The sequence below is a fragment of the Salminus brasiliensis genome, chromosome 5, assembly GCF_030463535.1.
Source record: "Salminus brasiliensis chromosome 5, fSalBra1.hap2, whole genome shotgun sequence".
Taxonomy (NCBI): Eukaryota; Metazoa; Chordata; class Actinopteri; order Characiformes; family Bryconidae; genus Salminus; species Salminus brasiliensis.
Genome location: NC_132882.1, coordinates 28649555 through 28672773, shown reverse-complemented (window position 1 = coordinate 28672773; position 23219 = coordinate 28649555). Strand labels below are relative to the sequence as shown.

The 23219-nt window shown below is 40.2% G+C and overlaps 2 protein-coding genes and 4 non-coding genes across 6 annotated transcripts; all 6 read right to left on the bottom strand.

Annotated features, from left to right (window-relative positions):
* Positions 1-84: 84 nt before the first annotated feature.
* Positions 85-166, bottom strand: trnas-aga (transfer RNA serine (anticodon AGA)). Its single transcript has one exon. It is a non-coding gene; the product is annotated as a tRNA-Ser (tRNA).
* Positions 167-1188: 1022 nt separating this feature from the next.
* Positions 1189-1270, bottom strand: trnas-aga (transfer RNA serine (anticodon AGA)). The gene has a single exon. It is a non-coding gene; the product is annotated as a tRNA-Ser (tRNA).
* Positions 1271-1727: 457 nt separating this feature from the next.
* On the bottom strand, positions 1728-1809 carry trnas-aga (transfer RNA serine (anticodon AGA)). Its single transcript has one exon. It is a non-coding gene; the product is annotated as a tRNA-Ser (tRNA).
* Positions 1810-3630: 1821 nt separating this feature from the next.
* On the bottom strand, positions 3631-3712 carry trnas-aga (transfer RNA serine (anticodon AGA)). The gene has a single exon. It is a non-coding gene; the product is annotated as a tRNA-Ser (tRNA).
* A 5382-nt stretch (positions 3713-9094) lies between these two features.
* On the bottom strand, positions 9095-9907 carry LOC140555859 (testis-specific serine/threonine-protein kinase 6-like). Its single transcript, XM_072679178.1, has one exon. It carries the CDS (start codon positions 9905-9907, stop codon positions 9095-9097), a length of 813 nt encoding a protein of 270 aa, XP_072535279.1.
* Positions 9908-15399: 5492 nt separating this feature from the next.
* Positions 15400-19859, bottom strand: cd83 (CD83 molecule). The gene is made up of 5 exons (XM_072680073.1): positions 19812-19859; positions 19584-19699; positions 16670-16898; positions 16349-16479; positions 15400-16151 (listed from the first exon to the last, which is right to left on the bottom strand). Exons 1-5 carry the CDS (start codon positions 19852-19854, stop codon positions 16005-16007), a joined length of 666 nt encoding a protein of 221 aa, XP_072536174.1. The 5' UTR covers positions 19855-19859; the 3' UTR covers positions 15400-16004.
* Between the last annotated feature and the right edge of the window lie 3360 nt (positions 19860-23219).

The following is a 23219-nucleotide window of genomic DNA, read 5'->3' as shown; positions in this document are numbered from 1 at the left end:
AGGTTAAAATACGAACTACAAAACAGTGAAGAAATACTGATAAATGTTTAAAGACGTTTTTGAAACGTTAAGCAAAAAGCTACCCGTTGTCGGCAGGATTCGAACCTGCGCGGGGAGACCCCAATGGATTTCTAGTCCATCGCCTTAACCACTCGGCCACGACAACACGGAGGAGGCAGCGCCGAAAACCTCATTCGAGCACAAAACAGACGATTCACCAACCGGCGTAAACTTCGTGCTGTAGTTGATACCTTTGGGTTGGTCAGTAAATTCATTAATGTAAGATTCGTTTGGGGGTTTGTTATTTATTCTGGACTCGGTATAGTGGTAACGTTTTATTCAGGTTTCAGTTCAGAAACGCCGGACTGATCGACATGACCAATACAAACCATCCGTTTCATTCTGTCGAAACATGAACGTTTATGCACAGGTTTAAGAATCTAATCGTCGATTTAATATTTATGAGGTGTTATATATCATATCGAGTACAGTCTAGGTGGGATTTTTAAATGTATTTTTTTTAACACATTAAAAAATGTCAAAGAACAGTTAATTATTTTCGCTGCTGCCTTTTTTCAGTCAAAGTCCTGATTTATAAAAACATCATTTATACCGTCTCTGTCTCAGTTTAGACAACGTTACTTTACTTAAAACCTTTTACACGAACACAACAACAGCGACCCCTGCGGGACGAGCAACACATATACACACCAAGCTGTGTGTCAATTCTTCATCCATTGTTTGTGTGTGTGTGTGTGTGTGAGAGAGAGAGAGAGGGGGGGTAGCTGTTTGGTAGCTGACCCCAAACTACCAAACAATTAGGGCTAATTCTGGGAGAGGGGCACACCCCCCCCCCCTTGCTGCCCAGTATATATCAGCGTGTCACCGCCTGAGAGACAGTGGGTAACACCTACCTAACAGTAATTACTGTATTATTAGGTATTCTTCTTCTTCTTCTTATTATTATTATTATTATTATTATTTTTATTATTAATAATGAAGTGTTATTATATACACTGTTAAGCGCCACATTAAGCTTATACATTCACAACAAAATTTCGTTCTAAAGACAAGTTTAGGTTAAATTACGAACCCGAGCAGCAACCCAGTTCAGAACTACTGAACAGGAAAGTAATACTGATAAATGACGTCACACGAGATGACGTTGACGTTACACAAAAAGCTGCTCGTTGTCGGCAGGATTCGAACCTGCGCGGGGAGACCCCAATGGATTTCTAGTCCATCGCCTTAACCACTCGGCCACGACAACACGCTTACACACTTAAGAGATATATTTGTGGACACCACTTCTTGAATGTATTTAGTCACTCCAGTTTGCTCAATGCTCTAAAATGAGTTACACCAACAAAGCACGATCAACTATTTTTTAAGAATACTGTGAATATAGTGAATAGTGAATAGGCAGGTGTCCCAGTACTTTTGTCCATATTTGAAGTTAAACATTACATGACACGAATATCTATCTAATATCTACTATATCGTTTTATGGGAAGATTAAATTGTTTGTTATTTTATATATATATATATATATATATTTAGGCTCCACGTTAAGCTTTTACGTTCACAACAAAGTATTGTTTCTAATGACAGGTGAGTTCAGGTTAAAATACGAAGCTGAGCAGCAACCCAGTGCAGATCGACTGAACAGTGAAGAAATACTGCTAAATGTTTAAAGACGTTTCTTAAACGTTAAGCTAAAAGCTACTCGTTGTCGGCAGGATTCGAACCTGCGCGGGGAGACCCCAATGGATTTCTAGTCCATCGCCTTAACCACTCGGCCACGACAACACGACGTAGAAAGCAGAGATGTATTGACCTACTGGCATTTGCAGGAATCTGTGAGAATCCGTACACGCAGCTTGTTTAGTTCCTGTAGAGAAAAACTGCCAATAAAAAAGGGAATTCACTGTGGTGGTGATCTTCCAACATCTTGACCTCACTGGTCCAGGTGTACAATCCTGTACTACTTTAAATAGGCTGATGTCCCAAGTTCAAAATCAACATGTAAAAGTATGTTTTCCAGGTAAAACTTTGCAACTGTAGATATCTTCACTTCAATCTTTCCACAAGTCAGCGAGGTGTATGTGCACACTGTTGGAACATAAGCCTTCAAACCCAGAATGTCTCCCCTTCAGGTTATTGAAATTGAGATTCAGCTGGAGAATTGAGCTGGTATAAACTGCTGAGTGAGAGGGGGTGCCAAAGCTTGTGGTGGAGCCAGTGGTGACAGGACCTGCTTCTAGGGGGAATAGTGGAGTACAAGTGAGTCGTGTTTGGGAGTTTTTTAGATGGATGTATCGGACTATAGGTGTGAAGGGGTGAAGCTAGTTTGAAGATTGAAGATTGGGTAGTTTGGTGGGTTGGTCTTGCTGCGTTTGATGGTAGAAATAGGGGTGTTGAGTTGAGAATGCAAAGGACAGACAAGCAGGGGTGGTTTTATGAGATATGAGTAGTCGTAGAAGTTTTCTACCCCTAAGCATCTGAGAAAACCAAAGGAAGCCAAAAAAAATAGAGGTTTAGAGAGGCAGGAGAGGTCTGATCACAGTGTAAAGTGGTTAAACAGCATAATATGTGACTGCTGAGAGGTTGGCACTGAGGCGGGGGACGAGGTTCTGTATACCTCAGAGAAGGAGCTTGACTTACAAAAGGATGAGGAGATCCAGGAATGAGCTTATGGAAAAGTGATGGCTGTGAGGTAAACATTGAGGGTTGATTAGGGAAGTACGAGCCAAGGTGAGGAAGGTTTTCCTCCTATAATACAGGACTGATAAAACACAACCACATACACTATATTGCCTAAAGTATTTCATAGGGTTTAATATTTAGTTGAATAGCTTCAGCTCTTCTGGGAAGGCTTTCCACAAGGTTTAGGAGGGTGTTTCTGGGAATTTTTGACCGTTCTTCCAGAAGAGCATTTGTGAGGTCAGACACTGATGTTGGACGAGAAGGCCTGGCTCTAAAGGTGTTCTGTCGGGTTGAGGTCAGGATTCAGTCAAGTTCTTCTACACCCACCAAACTCGTTCATCCATGTCTTTATGGACCTTGCTTTGTGCACTGGTGCGCAGTCATGTTGGAACAGGAAGAGGTCATGCAATCAAATCCCCACAGCAATGCTCTAAAATGAGTTACACCAACAAAGCACGATCAGCTGTTTTATATATACCCTTCATTGTGATATAAGAGATATATTTGTGGACACCACTTCTTGAATGTATTTAGTCACTCCAGTTTGCTCAATGCTCTAAAATGAGTTACACCAACAAAGCACGATCAACTATTTTTCAAGAATACTGTGAATATAGTGAATAGTGAATAAGCAGTTGTCCCAATACTTTTGTCCATATTTGAAGTTAAACATTACCTGACACGAATATCTATCTAATATCTACTATATCGATTTATGGGAAAATTGTCATTATTTATTTATATATATATATATATATATATATATATATATATATATATATATATATATATATATATTTAGGCTCCACATTAAGCTTTTAGGTTCACAAGAAAGTATAGTTTCTAATAATGAGATCGACTGAACAGTGAAGAAATACTGCTAAATGTTTAAAGACGTTTCTTAAACGTTTCGCAAAAGCTACTCGTTGTCGGCAGGATTCGAACCTGCGCGGGGAGACCCCAATGGATTTCTAGTCCATCGCCTTAACCACTCGGCCACGACAACACGACGTTGACAGCCGCTACATTTGCCGACACCCTTCCTGAAGAATGTATTCACCTACTGACATTTGCAGGAATTTGTAGATGGCCAAGTCAAACCGACGGACTTCAGATTCGATTTCATAAAGGCATCAAAAAAAGAAGTGACCAAGTTTTTCAGGATGGACTCTGTGGTGCATCAGCATTCTGCTACCTCTGCAGAAGCTCCTGCCTGTTCATGTTCCCAGCCAGGATGTGAGGATGTTCTCCGTGGGTCAGTGGTGGAGGAAGAAGCTGTTCTCCCACAGCCTACCGTGAGGCAGAGAACCAGGAGACTGAAGTTCCCCAAGTTTAAGGTATGTGAGTCGAGTGGTGAGTCATTGTGACATCCCCAGATTTTATACAGTGAAATCACTTCTAATAATTGTTGGAATTTTTGTTAGTTGTTTAATCTTTGTCATTTTGTCTCTCTAACAGATCTTAAAGAAGTCAACAAGAGTGCACCCGTCGTAGCCCTCAAGCATGAGGGCTCCAGGTGATGATGATGTACTGACTGGGTTCAATTCTGAAGGAAATGATGATGCACAGTGATGCAGGAAACCAGGAGATTGAGATATCGGCTCCCCTTCAGATTATTGAAACTAACCTAACTGGAGAATTGAGCTGGTATAAACCGCTGAGTGAGAGGGGGTGGTCGTTGGGGCCTTTGAAACAGTAACTGGCCTCTTCACTCAATGGAGCCAAATAAACCAGGCTCACCTCTGTGGCACGGCTACCTTTCAGCACACTGGTATCTGCAGAAAGTGACGCTCACAGTAAAGCAGAGTTACTTTGCTTTTACTCTGCTTTAACTTATTAATTATTTAGCAAACAACTGAATTAACAGCTACAGTAACTTTATTCTAATTTTTAACTCTCTCCAGACACAAACTCTCCTCTCTCTCCCTCTCATTGCTTTCAGTCCCCCCCCTAAAGAGCTATCATTGGTCGAAAATACCACGACAGCCAATGAGCGTTAGAGCAGGTCTAACCTGCTGACAAGAAGCACGTGTTTCCCTAGTGCATTTCTACCGACCTTTGCAGACTCTTAAAGAGTATTAGAGAGGAATGAGCTGTCAGTAGAGGTACTTTCTACCAATTATAGAGGAGACCCTCCCTGCATATGTTGTGATTGCGGTCTAGGCCACTTTAAACGTCAGTGTTTGGCTTTGAGCTTGTTGGAGTTTTCAGTGTCCTGCTAAATCACACAGAAAATGTGTGGTTCTACTTCTACAGAGCTCGTGGTTTAGTAAACAGACGTACTGATATATTATTACTCCAATCTGGTGGTAAGGAGAGAGAAAGTCCAGGTCGAGGAAACGGAGAGCAGATCTAAGATTCATCAACAGCTAAAAGAGGGAGGAGAAATGAGAGGTGGAGCAGACAGCACAGCACTCATATGTGTAATGATGATTACTGGATGATTTTGGTAGATATAAACCTCCAACTGTTTGAGGAAGCTGAGTAAAAGATGACTGCAGCTTGTAGAAGGGCAGAGGATGAGGTTAAAACCTAGCTGCTGCTGGATTTACTTCACTAATTAAATGCTAGCTAGCTAATTAGTTCAGTGTCCACAAATGTCCTTCATTAATACAGTTTCTCCAGAGGGAAGGTCTAGTCATTTAGTCATCTAGTCCAAAGATATTGCTGCTAATCTGCCTTTAGGGGGGTGATACAGTGCTCAAAGACACTTACATTTCTTATAAATCTAATTAAGATCATCTGACATGGTCTATAGAAAAACAGACCTGAATAAGACCTGAAATGAAATGTCTCTCCCAGCTCAGTATTTTGACTTATTAATTTAGTGTCTCCAGCTTATTATTGAACGCTCAAAAGATCAATCTGCAAAATTAAAACGGTTTTTGACGAAGATTCTTCTTTGAAACTTCCCTCAAACTCTCTCAAAATGGTCCTGCTGATTGTGTGACTAACATTTCACAAGATGTTCCAGGCTAGATTAGAGAGACAGGATTTTCTCAGTGTCGTTTTACCTGTTCAGATCAGTTAAGATTAATGAATTGTTAGAACTTGTACTAGAAATGCTGTTAGGATTAAGATCAAAACCTAATCCAGACAAATGAATCCATTTCTTTCAACAGGACAAGGAGTTCTCACGTTGTTCACAACCTCCCAACTTTCTAGTAAAAATGAAAGCCAACAGAACTGAAGAGCTTGGTCTTCAAGCTGTTGGAGAACTTGGTGAAGGGGGTTTAGGCAGGGTTATGCTGGACTGTGAAAATGTGTTTGTTAAAATAATGGAACTCAGACTAAGTTTCTGCGCCGGGAACTGGAAATGACTAGAATTGCAAAACACCCCCACATGCCAAGGATATGTGTATGTCTTAATGGAGCACTGTTTAGGTAACTGTATGATTAAAATAGCTCTGTTAAGGTAAATTTATGATTTAGAAAAGCACTACTGAGGTAACTGTATGATTAAAGTAGGGCTGCTGAAGTAAATGAATAAGATAGCACTGTTCAGGTAAATTAATTATTAAAATAGTGGTGTTGAGGTACATTTATGATTTAGAAAAGCACTGCTGAATTAAATGTGTGATTAAAGTTATGATTGAAATAGCACTACTGAGGTAAATTTATGATTACAATCGCACTGTTGAGGTAAGTGTATGATTAAGATAGAGCCACTGAGGTATATTTATAACGGACATAGCACTGAGGTAAATGTACCCAAAGGTCCACAGAACACAAAACAGACAGCATCACACACAGTAGTTCCCTGAGGACATGTGGACTCTAGCAGTGATGTGAATGATTGGCTGTACAATGAAGTGTTGCCAGACTTGCGTTCAAGGCTCTTATTTATGGTACAATACATTTGTTTTGGTGAAAAATACAGATGAAGCAGTTATCTTTTCACTATAAGATTCTCATGAATACTCCACAGCACACATTTAAACAATGGGAACCAGAATTGACTGCTTAGAGCAGTACAAAGTGTTGAGTAAATATCTAGACATATCGGTCACATTCACAGATGCATTTAGGCAGCAGAGTAAATGACCCATCAGTTCTGGAGATTATAAATCAGTTACTGCTGAAAAAGCAGTAACTGAACAATGGTGTTCTTCACACTTCTGGTGACAGTCCAGAACCCACTAGGCTTTAATGGCGGCCTGTGTGTGTTTTGGTTTCAGCTGCTCCAGAGATAAGCTACTTAAAACATTGCTGAAATATTTGAGGGGGAGGAGCAAGAAGGTGGCAGTGTACATCAAACAATGCTCACCATTTGTTGTTGATCCCTCCTTCGGTAACTCCTCATCGCCTATAAACAACCCTCACCCCTCCAATCCTACCTTAATGAAGAAAATAAAAGTCTGAAATGTTGAGATGTTTACTGCTCTTATTGTTGCTGCTGTAGGACATGCTGGTTGGTGTGTCTGCTGCTGTAAGATTTGGCGAATGACGTACCAGCAGCTTTTCCTTTTTTCCTCCTGCCACTGTTAACCCTCATTGGAGGACTCCTTAATTTAAGCGAACAAAGCCAATTTATTCTTGAAGCTTCCCATAATGGGAATACCACAAGACAAGCAAAACCATGGTGATTTTACCTCTAATACCCACAATCCATTGTGTTTTTGTAAACATCAGTGTCCACAATTCAATATAGACAATCTCCAAAAACACAGAACAGATTGCTGTGACTTTCATACTCCTCCTCTCAGTGATGGGACCATTGATCAGACAGTGCCTCATTTGTTTCTGCATGTTTTCTAACTGAACTGAATGTTAGAATCAGTGTAGGTCTCAAACCCAAGCAGAGATTTTTACATTAGAAGATTTTCTATTCTAAAATGAAGAAACCTCAAGGTAGTAAAATTAAACTACACATTTATTTTTTATTTTAGCTGGATTGGTTCTGGAGAGGATCGTGCTGGACATCTTATCAGCTCCAAAGGCCTTCAGTGGTCTTCCTTTTCTTGAGGATCTGTTGGAGAAATAACATGACAGATCTAGAACATTTTAAACAGTTTGGAAAATGTCAAATACCTCAAAGTTGAATCTCACATTGAAAAATCTGAGGGGAAGCTGAAGTCTTGGTCTCCTGTTTCCTGCATCACTGTGGGCTGTGAGAGAACAGGGTCTTGACCAGCCCATGGAGCAGGACATTTGGGGGTGACCAGAGATGAGTCTTTCTCTTCAGATCTTTGCTCAGCCTGTAAAGGAGAGGTTAATTTCTTTACTTTTCACTTCTAACATCAAAAAGGTTGGCAGATGTGCACATACTTTAAACAAACTATGTAGGAGAGAAATTGTAGTAGCATTACAAATGTCACTCAACAGGCTTTATGAGAAATATTCACATACCTTAAAGTGGAATCTCAGTTCAAATAATCTGAAGGGGAGCCAAAGTCTGTCTCCTGGTTTCCTGCATCACTGTGGGCTGTAGAAGAACAGGGTCTTCCTCGACCACCAGCCACGAAGCAGGACTTTCACCTGGAGCCCTCATGCTTGAGGGCTACGACGGGTGCACTCTTGTTGACTTCTTTAAGATCTGTTAGAGAGACAAAATGACAAAGATTAAACAACTCAAATTTTCCAACAATTATTAGAAGTGATTTCACTGTATAAAATCTGGGGATGTCACAATGACTCACCACTCGACTCACATACCTTAAACTTGGGGAACTTCAGTCTCCTGGTTTTCTGCCTCACGGTAGGCTGTGGGAGAACAGCTTCTGCCTCCACCACTGACCCACGGAGAACATCCTCACATCCTGGCTGGGAACATGAACAGGCAGGAGCTTCTGCAGAGGTTGCAGAATTTTGAGCATCCTGCTGGGAAGAGGAGGAGGCATCGTGCACCACAGAGTCCATCCTGAAAAACTTCTTCACTCTCCTCCGAAGGGCTCGGGAGGCTCTGAGGATTGGTGCGACAACATAGGCCTTAGCTGCCCTTTCAACTGCAGCACCAAGTGGACTAGAGCTGAAGCAGCCGTCCTCCTCCTCCACAAGCTCTACACTTCCGCAAGTTACCTCCGCACCAGCTCTACTGCTGTCATCTCCCAGCTCAGGTTTACAGCTGGATGTGGATGGGCAACAGGTCGCGTCCTGTGCCTTGGCATCAACTACAGCAGTGAGCTGCTCCTTTTCATGGTCACTGCACTGGTCACACTTTTTTTGGAGCTCCAAACACATGATCCCCTGGAGATCTAGCAAAAGTAAGTTAACATTGTTAAATACATATAAAACCACTGACATTTCAGTATGCAGTTTATAGTGTTTTAGAGGACTCTCTGAAGATCCCTCTCTTCTTTATAGATCTGCTTTCATTCAGATCTGTGGGTAAGTTCTAACAATGTGATCATATAGATTCAGTTCTTCATATAAAACAAACCAGTCATACTTACCCTTCTTGCCTCGACTGCAGCCAAGGATGCTGAGCTATCTCTGTTACTGAAGGTCGAGAGGCTGGATCAAGCTGCAACATGGAAGAAATTAAGGCCTGGCAGGACTCCTCCACTGCAATCCGTTGTGGAAACTCCAAGGCCTTGCGCTGTGCTTCTCTGAGCGTGATCTTACTACTGTCTTTGAAAGGCATGTGCCCGGTGACCATGACGTAAAGGATTACACCCAGGCTCCACACGTCACTCTTCTTTGGGTCATAGGGCAGACCCATAAGAATCTCGGGGGCACCGAATGAAGGCGTGCAGCAAAAGGTCTCGCTTTTTTTGACGCCTTTATAAAAACGGCCATAACTGAAGTCTGTCAGTTTGATTTGGCCATCTGCAGTCAGCAGCACATTTGCACATTTGAGGTCTCGATGGACAATGTCCTGCTGGTGCAGAAAGGCCACAGCACTAACGAGCTGGGAAAACCAGGTTTTGGCCTGTGCGCTGGGAATGTGGTGGAGCTCACAGATCTTTACATGGAGATCTGTTGCAGCCGGCTCCATCACAATGAACACATGTCCCCGACGCACCATAATTTCATGGACTTCAATTATGTGGGGGTGTTTCGCAGTTTTGATAATTTCCAGCTCCCGGCACAGATATTTGCTGCGATATTGGCGGGAATGCTGCCTGAGTTCTATAATTTTAATGGCTACCCGTTTGCGCTGCTTTTCTGAATCAGCCATCAGAACCATGCCAAAACCCCCTTCGCCAACCTTCTGAAACATCTTAAAGCCCAAGGTTTTCAGTTCCTTGATTGCTTCCATTTTTCCTAGGAAATTCAAGTTGGAGCTGAAAGGTGTAGAATTACTGTCTGGGGTTCTAATTAAATGAAGAACTTTTTTCTGGTTCTAGATATATAGATTTAGAGCTACTGTTTCTAGTTCTAAAGAAAGTAGCTCTGGGAAATTTAGAGAAGTTTAGAACCTGTAGAACGGGTTCTAATGAAAACGGCTCTAGATAAGTAACCAATTAACTGACCGCTGTCGCTGAACCTCCTCCTGAGCTGCTGTCTCCTGAACTGAGCCGGGGCGCGAGATCCGCGCCTTTTGTAGGAGGAACGACGGTGACGTCACAATGGCAGGCGGACTCGGGCTCACTGTGGCTTCATTGACTGTATAAGACTGTAAACACACACAGTGCTGTGAGAAAGTATTTACCCCTCCTGACTGTTCTGGTATTGGTTAATATTAGTTACCAATTATTACCTAAATAAATAATAATTAATATTAGTTACAGTGAACTATTTTAAATCTTCTATCAAGATTCACACTTTTATTATTGCATTTCACGAAAAGCATACGCGAGTATATTATAAATAATAATATTATTTGTTATTATTAGTTTTATGATTATGACTATTAGACTTATTGTTAATAATAATAATAGTAATAATAATAGTAATAATAATAATAGTAATAATAATAATATTTATATATAATAATTATTGTTAATATTACTAGTACCATTATGGTATCTTTATTATTATCATTATTATAATAAATTATTAATACTAATTATTTTTATTGCAAATATTACTTATTATATATATATAAATAATTAATATTATTACTACTAGCATGGTCGCATTATTATATTATATTATTAAATATAATAATAATACTAATAATAATACTCATAATCATAAGCACAATCTACACAATATACTATTGTTATTATTAAATATCATTCTTTGATAATAATTTTACAATGATATAGGTAATAATTACACATGACATGTTATGTCTAATGCTTCTTTGTGTTTCTTGTTATTTTTGTTGATGAATATTCTACATATGTTGTCGGCTGGATTCATTTCTGGAACATCTGATGCAGTTGGTGTGGAGTCTGATTGGTTCAGAGGCTCTTTTTACAGTGAGGTTTGTCAGAACCAGTGTCTGAGTTCAATCTGAGGCTCCCTCGCCACCTCTGAACCATCAGTGCAACATCAGCAGCAGTCATTGTTCTCTCTGGTGAGAACTGTAGACAGTTTCCTGTCTGTGAAGCTGATGTTGTTTTATTGTGTTGATGTATTTTTACTGTATTTGCTCATTCAGAAATCAGGAGTCTCTGGGCTGTTTTCTGAGGTAAACAGCAGCTGCACTGTGAGTGAAACTACCGGCACGCTGCAATGATGCATTGAAAACATTACAAATTGGTTTCGCTTGGTGGGACATTTCGATGGGTAGCACAACTCAGCAGAACACCTGTTCAAGTTGGGGAGCTAGCTGAGGGATCTAACTGTGGATATAAGACCATTTATTTAAAGAAATCAGCCACAGCCCTCACCCACAGACAGCGATGTGTCAGGTGAGTCAGCAGTGAGTGAGTGACCTGTTCAGCATAATTCAACATTAGAGGTTCGCTCACTGCGACACTGGCTGACCCCTGTGATGCGGCTCTGGTTAACGTTAGTTGAAGTTACTGTGTGCAGTGGAGGTGAATAGAAACCACAACCTAATAAACCTGACAACAGATAGATGTAGTTAAATCAAATCAAATCAAATTGTATTTGTCACATACATAGTCATACACAGTATAACTTGCAGTGAAATACTTTTATGACAGTCTGCCCACATCAAGCTATACAATAAAAATCTACATTTAAAACTTAACTAAACCTTAACTTAATGAAGTAAAGTGCAAAAGTGCAAAAGAAAAATGAAAAAAATAAAAATAGAATAAGTTACATTTAAGTTAAAAAATTAAATATAAAAATATGAAAATATGGAAATATAGGCAAAAATACAAAATACAAATATACAAATATATATACACAGATGAAATAGTGCGTGTCTGTGTGTGTGTGTGTATATATATATATATATATATATATGTATACATATGCACATATTTATCTGTATGTGAGTGTAGAATAAATATTTTCATTATTGTCCGTAGTGTGTTTTCCGTGAGCCATGGTTGTGTATTGTAGTGAGTGAGGGTCCAGTTTGTGTATGTAGACACTTTAATTTAGTGTCCTAGTCCCTGTCCCCATTCAAGGCACGGATGGCTTGTGGAAAGAAGCTTCTCCTCATTCTCTCTGTGTTAGCCTTCAGGGTTCTTAAGCGTTTCCCCGAGGGCAACAGAGAAAACAGTCCATTGTTGGGATGACTGGGGTCCTTCACAATCTTCTTGGCCTTGGTCCAACACCGCTTCTTGTAGATGGACTGCAGGTCAGGAAACTCCATCCTAGTGATTCGCTCTGCTGAACGTCTCACTCGTCGTAGCGCTTGCCTGTCCTGCTTGGTGCTGTTCCCAAACCAGACTGTGATGTTCCCCGTGAGGACGCTCTCGATGGTGCAGGAGTAGAAGGATTGTAGTACCTTGGAGGGCAGTCTGAAGTCCCTCAGTCGTCTCAGGTGGTATAGGCGCTGACGAGCCTTCTTCGTTATGGTGTTGATGTGGCAACTCCATGACAGGTCCTGAGAGATGGTCACTCCAAGGTATTTGAAGCTTCCTACCCTATCCACCGCCGTTCCACTGATGTGGACAGGTTGGTAGCTCCTCTGCTGTTTCCTGCTAAAGTCCACAATCAGCTCCTTCGTTTCGCTGGCATTTAGCTGGAGATTATTATCCTGGCACCAGTTCTCCAGGGTTCTAATCTCTTCCAGGTAGGCCTTCTCGTTATTTCCTGAGATCAGGCCCACCACAACTGTGTCGTCAGCAAACTTAATGATGTTGGTGGAGCTGAAAGTGGCTTTGCAGTCTGAGGTGTACAGCGAGTACAGCAGAGGGCTAAGGACACAGCCCTGAGGGGCTCCGGTACTGAGGATGAGGGTCGGTGAGACATGCTTGCCTACCCGAACAGCTTGTGGTCTGTTAGTCAGGAAGTTACTGTGCTGTGCTGAATCTTCAGCAGATTTGATCAACTTTATGTAATACTAAAACGACTAAAATCATTGCCTACATGCTAATTAGAAAACTCTGGGTACACCTCCTTGTTCATTTTATCAGCTCTGCTTATCATGTAGGAGAACTTTGTAGTTGTATAATTACAGATTGTAGTCCTCCTGTTTCGCTGCTTACTGTATTACATACAGTGTCTTATATGATCAGTGGAGCTGAAGGATAATGGATTAAGAAACAAGGGTAACTAATAATATCTAGTGGCTGGTGAATGTGTGTGTGTTCTTGAGGGTTTACTTTATCACACTAAAGTCAGGGGAAGTATGGTTATGGACATTCGGGCTAAGCCCCGGATGTTTAAAATGTCTGGCTCCGCCCCTGGTGCAAACAGAAGCACCTTTCAATATGCAGACAGTCAAAATGACCGCTGTGGCCTTTAGAGGTTACACCATTTTCGTGGTTTGTAATATTAATTCAATAACATCCTAAGACTAAAATATTTGCGCTAATAATAAAAAAGTTACAGATAGATTGACATGGGTGGTTTATTTATTTCAAAGATATACATCAATCAAACACTATACTACAATCAAACACTGTAGACGTTATGCTCATAATTGAACTCAGGATCTTCATAGTGGGAGGCTATAACGCTACCCACTACACCATGATCCATACAGCTGGAGTCTGTGTTATACTAGGAACACACTAACTACACAGTTCAAGATAGATTACATTGCTGTTGGTGTTGGATGTAATGGGGATATGAAAATAAAAAATAAATGTAGATTTTCATGATTTCGTGTTTGTTATGTATGAAGGGGATGTTTCTGTATCACTGCGTGGTTCTCTGCTCTGAGTTCAGTAGAGGTTTTTTATCTGCCTCTCGTTTTTGAGGTAGAACTGCACGCAAACTTCAGGTTAAGAAGGATTTGCTGAGTTTGGAAGGGTTTCAGAGAAACTCTTGTAATTTGAAGAAGTTATAAAGAAGAGGTTATAAAGCACACTCATATTCTGGGGTCCAGACAGTTTGTTTATAGCAGATTACTGTATTCCTTTCACTCAATTTTAAACATGATTAAATTCTTCTTTTTCGGGTCCTAAAATTCTTACTTTCAGCCTTGTATGCACCAGGAATGTTTGTGTAATCAAGATCCAGCACGTTAGCTCCCCAAAAATGTAAGACATAACTGCATATCTGGATATTTACTGCTTCTTTAATTTGTATTAGTAGCAACAGTAACAGGTGCTGACAATCTAGGAATGGAAAAACGTTGACTCCATCTGTGTCTTTGTCCAGTCCATTTCTGGAGTTCTGTGTGGAAGGATCTCAGATTAGACCTTTTTTTCTCTGTAGTTTTTAGTTGTTCCAATCCAAACAAAACAAAATAAACAAACCTGTGAATTTGTGACTGCAACAGTGATCTGTCAGGGTCTCTCAGAGGAAACTGCCCCAGGACACTACACATTCCAGCCACCAGAGGTCGGGGTCACCAGAATTGTAGTTAATGCTCCTCATCCTGTCCCTCTCACCTGAAACTAGTTCCCCTGCAATTCCAATTCCCTTCCATTTAAAAGGCCCTTCCTTTCCTTCAGTGTTTGTGCAGCATTAACAGATGTTACCTTGTGGTAGTTGTGTGTCCCCCATGCAGGTAAACCTGTGAACTTTCAAGACCTTCTTCTGTATCTCCTGCTTCTTGACTTTTGTGCTTTTTGGTTTTGGAACTTTGGACCTATTTAAGGTTTTATCTCCTTTTTGATCGATTTGGACTTCTCGTTATAGCTGCATCTGCTCCTGCCTTTTGTGTTTGTAAATAAAACCTGCCTAATGGACCCTCTTCCTGTGTCTGAACACTCTTTTATTACTAACACAACACTTTGTTAGAACCTTTCCCACCAATCTACAAGACTACAATGCTGATGACCTCATTTTGGTGAGGTGGACTCGGGCTCACTGAGGAGGATAATGGTTTTCTGTGACTTCATTGATTGTATTTGACTGTGTATATACACACAGTGCTGTGAAAAAATATTTGCCCCTTCTGGATGTTCTGGTATTGGTTAATATTAGTTCATAATTATTAATTAACTAAGTAATTAATATTGGTGAATTATTAGATCTTTTATCTTTGCTTTTAAATCTTCTCAAACTCAAACACTTATTGCATTTATTTAAAGAGCACAGTAATCCTACATACAACACCTCATCTGCCTGTAGTTGCTTAAGCTTGGATGAACCAAATTGAAGTGCTAAAAAGATTGAACTGATTGAATACGGCCTGTTGAGTGTAAACTTTACTCATACTACAGTTCAGTAGGAGATCTGTAGCATTTGCGACACTGTTTACACCACAAAATCTGTTAGTTACATTATTCCATAGTGAAAATAAAGAGGTCAGTGCATCTGTGCTGTCTGTATAGCAAAGCTATAAGTTTTTATTGCATAACAGTGTTTAGTGCAGTGCTTCACATTTTCCACTTTTCCTGGAATAAGATTACATTCATTCAAGCTATTAATCAGACAGCTACATGGCTTCCATCATGAATTTAGTAAACACATTATCATTCAGTAAGTAAACACAGACTGTTGAAAAGAAGGAATAGCTTTTTCCAGATTCCGGGAGTGAATATCTGCATCTGCATCAAGCTGGAATGGCCCCAGTAGCACTCTCTGAATTTGAAAGTACATCAAACTGTGAGAAGCAAATAAGCTCCAGCTTTAACATAGCTTTTGAAAGACCACATGCTCTGTCTACAGAACTCGCAGCAGAGTTGACGTGGGTGTGTTCATAGGGATGTCAAGTCTGGTGTAGAGAAAGTAGTTTCACAATGGTTGAGAGTCAAACCCCAGCAACACAAAATCCACACCAAATCCACTCAAATACCTTTTCAAACACATTCACAGTCCTACTAAGGACATGCCCTGTCCTTTTTTGTCCCCTCATGTATAGATCCACACTGACACTTGCTGCATCTTCAATGTCTTCCTCAGGCCAGAAGATGATAATGGAAGTGTCACACGTATTCTTCTGGTAAAAGCTTTGATACAACTCCTTTTGATGTCAAGCTAACGATTAATTGCTTCATTTGCTGGGTCCCCTTTAATCGAGTCGGTTTTGAGAACTTTTCTTTGTGGCTGATTAGTGTATTCCGTAGACAAATCTATAAAAAACAAAACAAAAAAAAATACAATTTGAACATTAGCAAGGGGATAAGTGAAAATACGGTGGTATTTGAATGGTGATTACGCTATTTCTTTTGTCATTAAATGAATGCATCTTAATTTCATACATTTATCTGCTTTCCTTATTTGAATTCTTTCTGCAAGCAACACCAAAAAGACAAAGCAGGGTACTTACATAACTACAATAAAACATCAGCAAAGCTGCAATAAGTAAAATGATGGCCAGCACCACAAAAGGCGTATCATTTTCAAGCTCATATTGTGTTTCTCTTGTTTCGAGCATAATGTTTTCGTCTTTGGGTTGCTCTAAGGGAGACAAAACACATACATTTTATTTACATATTCATATTAGCAATCACTTTCTATCTCTCTCTAGACTATTTTAACCACAGTTATTTCATATAAAAATTCTGGAAATCAAATAAACAGCAATGCAATAGCTTTGTGAATTAGCCGTTGCAATTCTGTACATCTAACTTCATGTCTTTACACTTACCAAAGACCCTCAGGTTGATCTCTCTCTCCTGGTTATGATGGCCAATGGACGCAGACAAAAAGCAGAGGTATTTCCCAGTGTCCTGCTGAGTCACATTGGGTAAGAGAAGGCTATGCGAATCCCCCAGTAGCTCCACTTCCCGCATCAAACCTTTATATCTTTGAACAGTGCCATTGTTGAGCCTCTTCATGACTAGACCAGACAACTGGCGGGTGGGAGACTCACTGACCTGAGAAAATAAAAGCAGTAAATTAGTTATAATCCCAAATCCCAAGCAAATAAACACCATTACATCACTTAACGTGACAACCATGTCCATTTTTGCATCTTTTCACTCCTGATTCATCCAGTTAAATTGCTTCAAAAAGACTTTCCCAGTGTAGCCAACATTGCTTATGCACAGTTAAGCTGTTCCCTTTTACAGTCTGATTAAACTCTTAAACTCTTTAGGCTCTTCATGAGCTGAAACAAGACTATATAAAATCACTAAATGCTCTAATGCCATTCAGATGGCACCTCAGGGCCATCCATGTTCCCCCTGTTGTTGTTCTCAAGCACCCCTGCACTATAGTCCATCACAGCCACAGTTTTGATAGGAGATTCATAGCAACGGCTAGCACGTGTCTGGTATTTGGTATCACTTTCATTACTGGCATAAACCGGCAAAAGCATTTATGAAGGCTTAGTGTCCCATGTCATTTCACTTTCAACTGATTGCACAACTGATAGCAACTGGACTTTGTCTTTTTATGTCAGCTGTTGCAAATAGCTTATGTGTGTCTTTTTAGTCATATAAACACTGCCCTTCAGTAAAGTGTTACCAAGTATCTAAACCCTGAAGGCCTGTATCTGGGCCCATACTTCTATTCGTCCCCTCAAACAACTAAACAGTAACAACAGTAAAAGATGCTGCATTATGAGCAGTGATTGAAACAATCATAGATCTTGAGCCTTAAGTATAAATAATAAGGGTTCAACAGGTTCTGCCAATTACTGAATCCTTTTTGGATCAGAGTCCACATCTAGATGGCAGATCACACTGAATAAGACTGAATAAAATATTGCTTATAAGAATGGGGAGAAAGGAACACCATTTATCCTATCAAATCACCATGAGCAGATTACTTGGATATTCAGGTTATCTTAATTTATCTTAACTTATTATCATGTTTTTTTTTACCACTTATTTTGTATTTTTTCTCAACTCATCTTAGCATTAAGTGGTAGAGAGAGTGTTCAATTTGGTGCTTGATTGACCTTTAAATAATGCAAATCTTTGTGCTATGATGTGTTGGGGAAATCCCAGCCCTGTCTGTTTCTTTTATTCAAGAACGATGGAAAGTAGATATCAATCAGCATTTTCTTTCTTGTTTTTCAAAGCAGCCATAGACCTTACAGTCTAAACAGCAAGTCTGCTAGTGACTAACTGCTATTACTAATACAGCTAAGCAGTCACACTGTGCTCTTCCACTCACAAGTACAAGTTGTACTTGTAAAGTAAGCTACCTGATATAATCCTTACATCAACATTATCCTTTCAAAAGTTTAGAACCATCTAAACTCGCAGACGTGCACCTATTTATTTATGATATAGTGTATTAGGAAAAAAGCGGTGTACTAAAAATACTTGAATAAGCCATAAAACAAACACAAACACCACAAAAGTGCTGCACTGAGATATTATTTCATATTCCATCGAATATAATAATATAAACACCCCTTAGTTAATCAGATTATAGCAGATTTGACACCAAACGTCTTCTCTGACACTAATAAGTTTGTAGGTTACATATAAGCACTGCTAGAGCTTCAAGGCCATTCATTCTCCAGTCCCATCAGTCCATATATGAAAACTAAGCTAAGCAAAAACATGTGTTACAATTATTACTTTTGTGAAAATGAAAAGCAGTTAAATAAATTATAAGAGAAGTTTCAACCCAGATTGTTTAAATGAAGAACAGAGCTTATTTACATATTAGTCTTAAAAGCATATTAACTAAACATGAGGTTTCACTAATGTTATATATATATATATATATATATATATATATATATATATATAATGACATATTACTATATTACCTTCAAAAAGCTGTTTATAATAAAATATATAGGCTAAAAGGGCCATGCATAGCTGCCCTGGTGTAGAGTAGTTACTGCCATGAGGCTAAAGGACATAAACAGAGCATCAGTTGCTAAGGACCGAAGAGAAAACATCCGTTAGGTGGCCAGCATAGCAACGTTGCTACAATCAGTCCATATATGAAAACTAAGCTTTCCACAAAAAAATGTGTTACAATTATTACTTTTGTGAAAATGAAAAGCAGTTAAATAAATTATAAGAGAAGTTTCAACCCAGATTGTTTAAATGAAGAACAGAGCTCATTTACATATTAGTCTTAAAAGCATATTAACTAAACATGAGGTTTCACTAATGTTATATATATATATATATATATATATATATATATATATATATATATATATATATAATCATATATTACTATATTACCTTCAAAAAGCTGTTTATAATAAAATATATAGGCTAAAAGGGCCATGCATAGCTGCCCTGGTGAGTAGTTACTGCCATGAGGCTAAAGGACATAAACAGAGCATCAGTTGCTAAGGACCGAAGAGAAAACATCCGTTAGGTGGCCAGCATAGCAACGTTGCTACAACGTTGTCCAAATGTGGCTCTCAAAAAGGTTGTCTCAACGTTGTCACGATCTTAGTATTATCTCCCAGCACCCAGCACATCCAAATCCCAACATTTACACGGGGTCCTGGGATGCTCCAAACTTTGCCCCACGTTGTCACAACTTTTATGGGCGCCAAAACGACAAATAAGTCCCAATGTGGCCGAGTTTGCTGTGTGTTCAGCCAGCTCGCCATGTCTGAAGAACCGTTCTCATACCTTGTACCAGATGACGGTCTGGTAGCGCACGCTGGGCTCAGCCTCGGCCAGACAGCGCAGAACTGCGTCCCCCCCGCGCACGGACAGAGCCACGTGCTCCACGCTCGCTCGGACAGCTGCGGACACAACCAGCGCCGGGTCAGTCAGACACACACACACACACACACACCTTCACATCAGACCGCGACTTCTACACGGAAAGACACAGAAAACAACAGCCAGACTTACCCAGCGTGAAGAGGAGTACACACACTACTGCGGTGATGGACATCTTTACTGGCAGACACAGGATAAAGGAGACTCTCGGGAACGCGTCCTTATATTGAAGACCGCATGGGAAATTCCCGCACGCCGCCCACACGAGAGCCGGGGGATGAGAGCTAAGCTAAGCTAGCTAAAGGCTGTGTGTGAGGTGTGTGTGTGTGTGTGTGTGATGGCCGCCGCATACACTATGGATGTCTTCACTGCGATCTTATTATACGCCGCTGCTGCTCACCACTATGGTAGGTGATCTAGCATAGCTAGCTCAATATCACACACCTTTATCGTGTGGGTCGGTGGGTCGGGGGACACGACTGAGCTTTAACCCTCGGCGCGTGAACCCACACACACACACACACCCTGCCTCCCACCTGTGATTTCACACTGATTTCTCACAGATTTTTCTGCATCTGTAGACGCTGTTTTAGTGTTGGGATAGGGGAAATTGGTATACGTCGTGTTTTTCTGATAGCGGAGGCTAAGTGGCTCGCTAAGTGGCTCAACTCGCTACTCGAGCAGGTGCCGGTTTTTCTGGGCAGCAAACAAACAGACAGACAGACAGACGGACTGAGCTGAGGTAGGTCAGCTCAGGTAACAAAACAGTGTGGTCAGATTTTATTAGCATTTATTATTCCTTTATTTGCCTTTAGCAGGCTTGTTTGTAAACACCGTGTACTTCCGTATTTTGGTTTTTTTTACTAAGCTAAAATCCCCCCGAGTGTTTGGGGATTCTCCGGGAATTCCCTCACAGACCGATTGCTACTCAGAAAGGAAAGTAGGGGAGTTTTCTGTCTGTCCGCACTCTCAGGTTCTCAGAAACAGTATATTGATCCACCGTTGGTTCAGGAATTTTCTATGTACATAGCTAGCTATCATTTATGGACAACACACAGTATGCAGTAGTATATGCATGCAGCGTGTACTAGCTACTCTGTTCAGGGACACTGTACACGTTGTTTACATAAGGGGCATAAAGGGACGAGGAGCTGGATGAAGAATGTGTAGCTATATCCATCCAATGAAAAACATCTATACAACAGTTTACATGGACACAGTGAACAAAGGCTAGGCTATTGAGTTCTAGGTATACAGCTTGTTATGAATTGAGATCAGCAATGGTTATCACTAATCTGTGCAGCATAATTACTACGTCTCAAACCAGGAGTTACAAACATTATTCACAAACATACTGTATGTTCATCCCGAGCCATAAGATGCTTCGAATAAAAGACCTCACATGCTGCTCCTTGGCACAGTCTGTCTAAATGAGCTCCCTCTGTGGTTTTTGAGCAGCCAACAAAATGACCATTCTCACCTGCCCTTAACAAACATTGTAATAGAGGATCATTTAAAACCCTTACTTTTCAGGTTCATAAAGAGTTCTCGAGCCAATTTTGGAGTTAATTATCTTGAGGAAAGCTGGCTCTACCTAATAAGTGGCATAAGTCCTTGTGATTACCAGAGGGTACCTAACAACTCATGTTGTATTATTGTACCATAGTGTAAGTCTGGTGGCGTGCCTAGATGCAACCTCCCAAAAGGTCAGAGCCAGCCCTCACTCTGAGACACTGGTCATACTAATACATACAGAATTAACACCCATCCTACCGGGGAAGGATTTTAAGACTAGCATGAAGGCAACATGGAGGTGAAAAAAGAGCAAATCTGCTTTCTTCTCTGCCTTTTCTCTGCAGTGCTGTCTTCATCGGTGCCAGAAACTACGGAGAGTTATATTTGTACTGGCAAACCTCAAAGTCTAATGTCTGAGCGGGCAAGGGCTGATACAAACTGTGAACACATTTGGACTGTTGAGACCAAGGTAAGTAAAAAATGGTGAAGTGTTTTTCCCTGCTTATGATCAGTGCTGAGTTATAAGATCTGACCTTTACCTTCTTTATCCTATTCGCTGTTGTTCTTCCTGCAGCCTATTGGGAGTTTTTTGAATGGCAGTGAGCAGTGCCACAGTCCATGCAGTCAGGTGGCTCCCGGCAGAATTGTTGTCACCACGTGCGTCAATGTCACTCTGACTGTTTTATGTTCAGAGGCAAGTCATTTCTGCTCTGTTTGGTCATGGCGATTACACATATGGTAGATGCACGTGTTCAATTCATATGTCTTCTTTTTTACTTTTAAAGGAATATCTGACTGAATATCGGATTCATTTTCATGGTATGAATTTTACATATATTTACAATTCGTATTATAAAAGGGCCAGTGCAGTTTTAATTATTCATTATTTTTGTATATTTTTATTTCAATTGTAGGCACGATGATCAACCCTTCACCATTAAAGAATCCCAAGGACAGAGCTTACTATGGTAAAACTGCACTTTTATATTCTACTGATCTGAGCAAAAACAGTACAAAGGCAGAACACAGCTGAATTTCATACAGGACCATATTACGATGTAATGGCATGAAAAAGTATTTCCTCCTTACAGAATTTTGCTGAATCTGTGCATATGTGAAACACCAGATGACGGCGTGTCTTAAACCAAACCCTACCCAATGCATAAAAAGGAACCTGAGGGTTTAAAAAGAAGCACACAAAATGTCAAATATATTTTATTTATTGATTAAAAATGTATGAACATCCAGTTCACCATGTAAAAAAAGGTGATTACCACTTTCCTTTCAATAACTGCACAGCTGCTTCAGCTCAGCGTCGTTTGGGCATGTGAGCTTGAATTGCGTTTTTCAGATCCTGCCACAACATTTTGATAGGGTTTAGGTCAAGAAACATTTTTAAGGTTTCAATTTCTTCTTAGGCTTTCTTGTGTGTTTTGGATCATTGTCTTGTTGCCTGACCCAATTGTGCATCAGCTTCAGCTCACAGACAGTTGGCCTGACAGTCTATTGAATAATTCTGTGATGAGAAGCAGAATTTATAGCTCTCTCAATGGTAGCAGGTTGCCAAGGTCCTGATGAGGCAAAGCACCACCAAAACTATGACACTAACATCATCCTGCTTCACAGGTGGTATGAGGTTCTTACTATGAAAAGTGGTGGATTTGCCAGATATAACAGGGCCAAGTCCTTCAAAAAACTCTCCACTTTCCTTTCATCCATCCATTATATATTGGATACAACATGAGAAACATTATGGAACATTAAATAACTTTGATGGACAAAAAAGTACATTTGTTGCCTGTAGCTTCAACCAAAAGCTTATATGCTCTCTGATTTTAAGGCTCCAAGTTAGATTTAGATTGAACAGGGCTGGCCAACGTCAGCTAGTCATTAAATGAAGCACTCACACTGGCTTTTTACAACTAAAGATTTTGATAGAGAAGAGGAGTTGATAACTTACACACAAAGACATGGAAGAAGTATCAATTCTATGTTGCCCTGTCAAACACTTTGTATTTGTACTAC

What these genes read in the sequence shown, in the direction of transcription:
- cd83 (XM_072680073.1), bottom strand. Translation starts at nt 19,854, where the DNA reads ATGTCCATCACCGCAGTAGTGTGTGTACTCCTCTTCACGCTGG. An exon ending in TGTACTCCTCTTCACGCTGG is followed by an intron (nt 19,700 to 19,811) that starts GTAAGTCTGGCT and finishes TTGTGTCCGCAG; the next exon opens with CTGTCCGAGCGAGCGTGGAG. An exon ending in GATCAACCTGAGGGTCTTTG is followed by an intron (nt 16,480 to 16,669) that starts GTAAGTGTAAAG and finishes TGTCTCCCTTAG; the next exon opens with AGCAACCCAAAGACGAAAAC.
- LOC140555859 (XM_072679178.1), bottom strand. Translation starts at nt 9,907, where the DNA reads ATGGAAGCAATCAAGGAACTGAAAACCTTGGGCTTTAAGATGTTTCAG.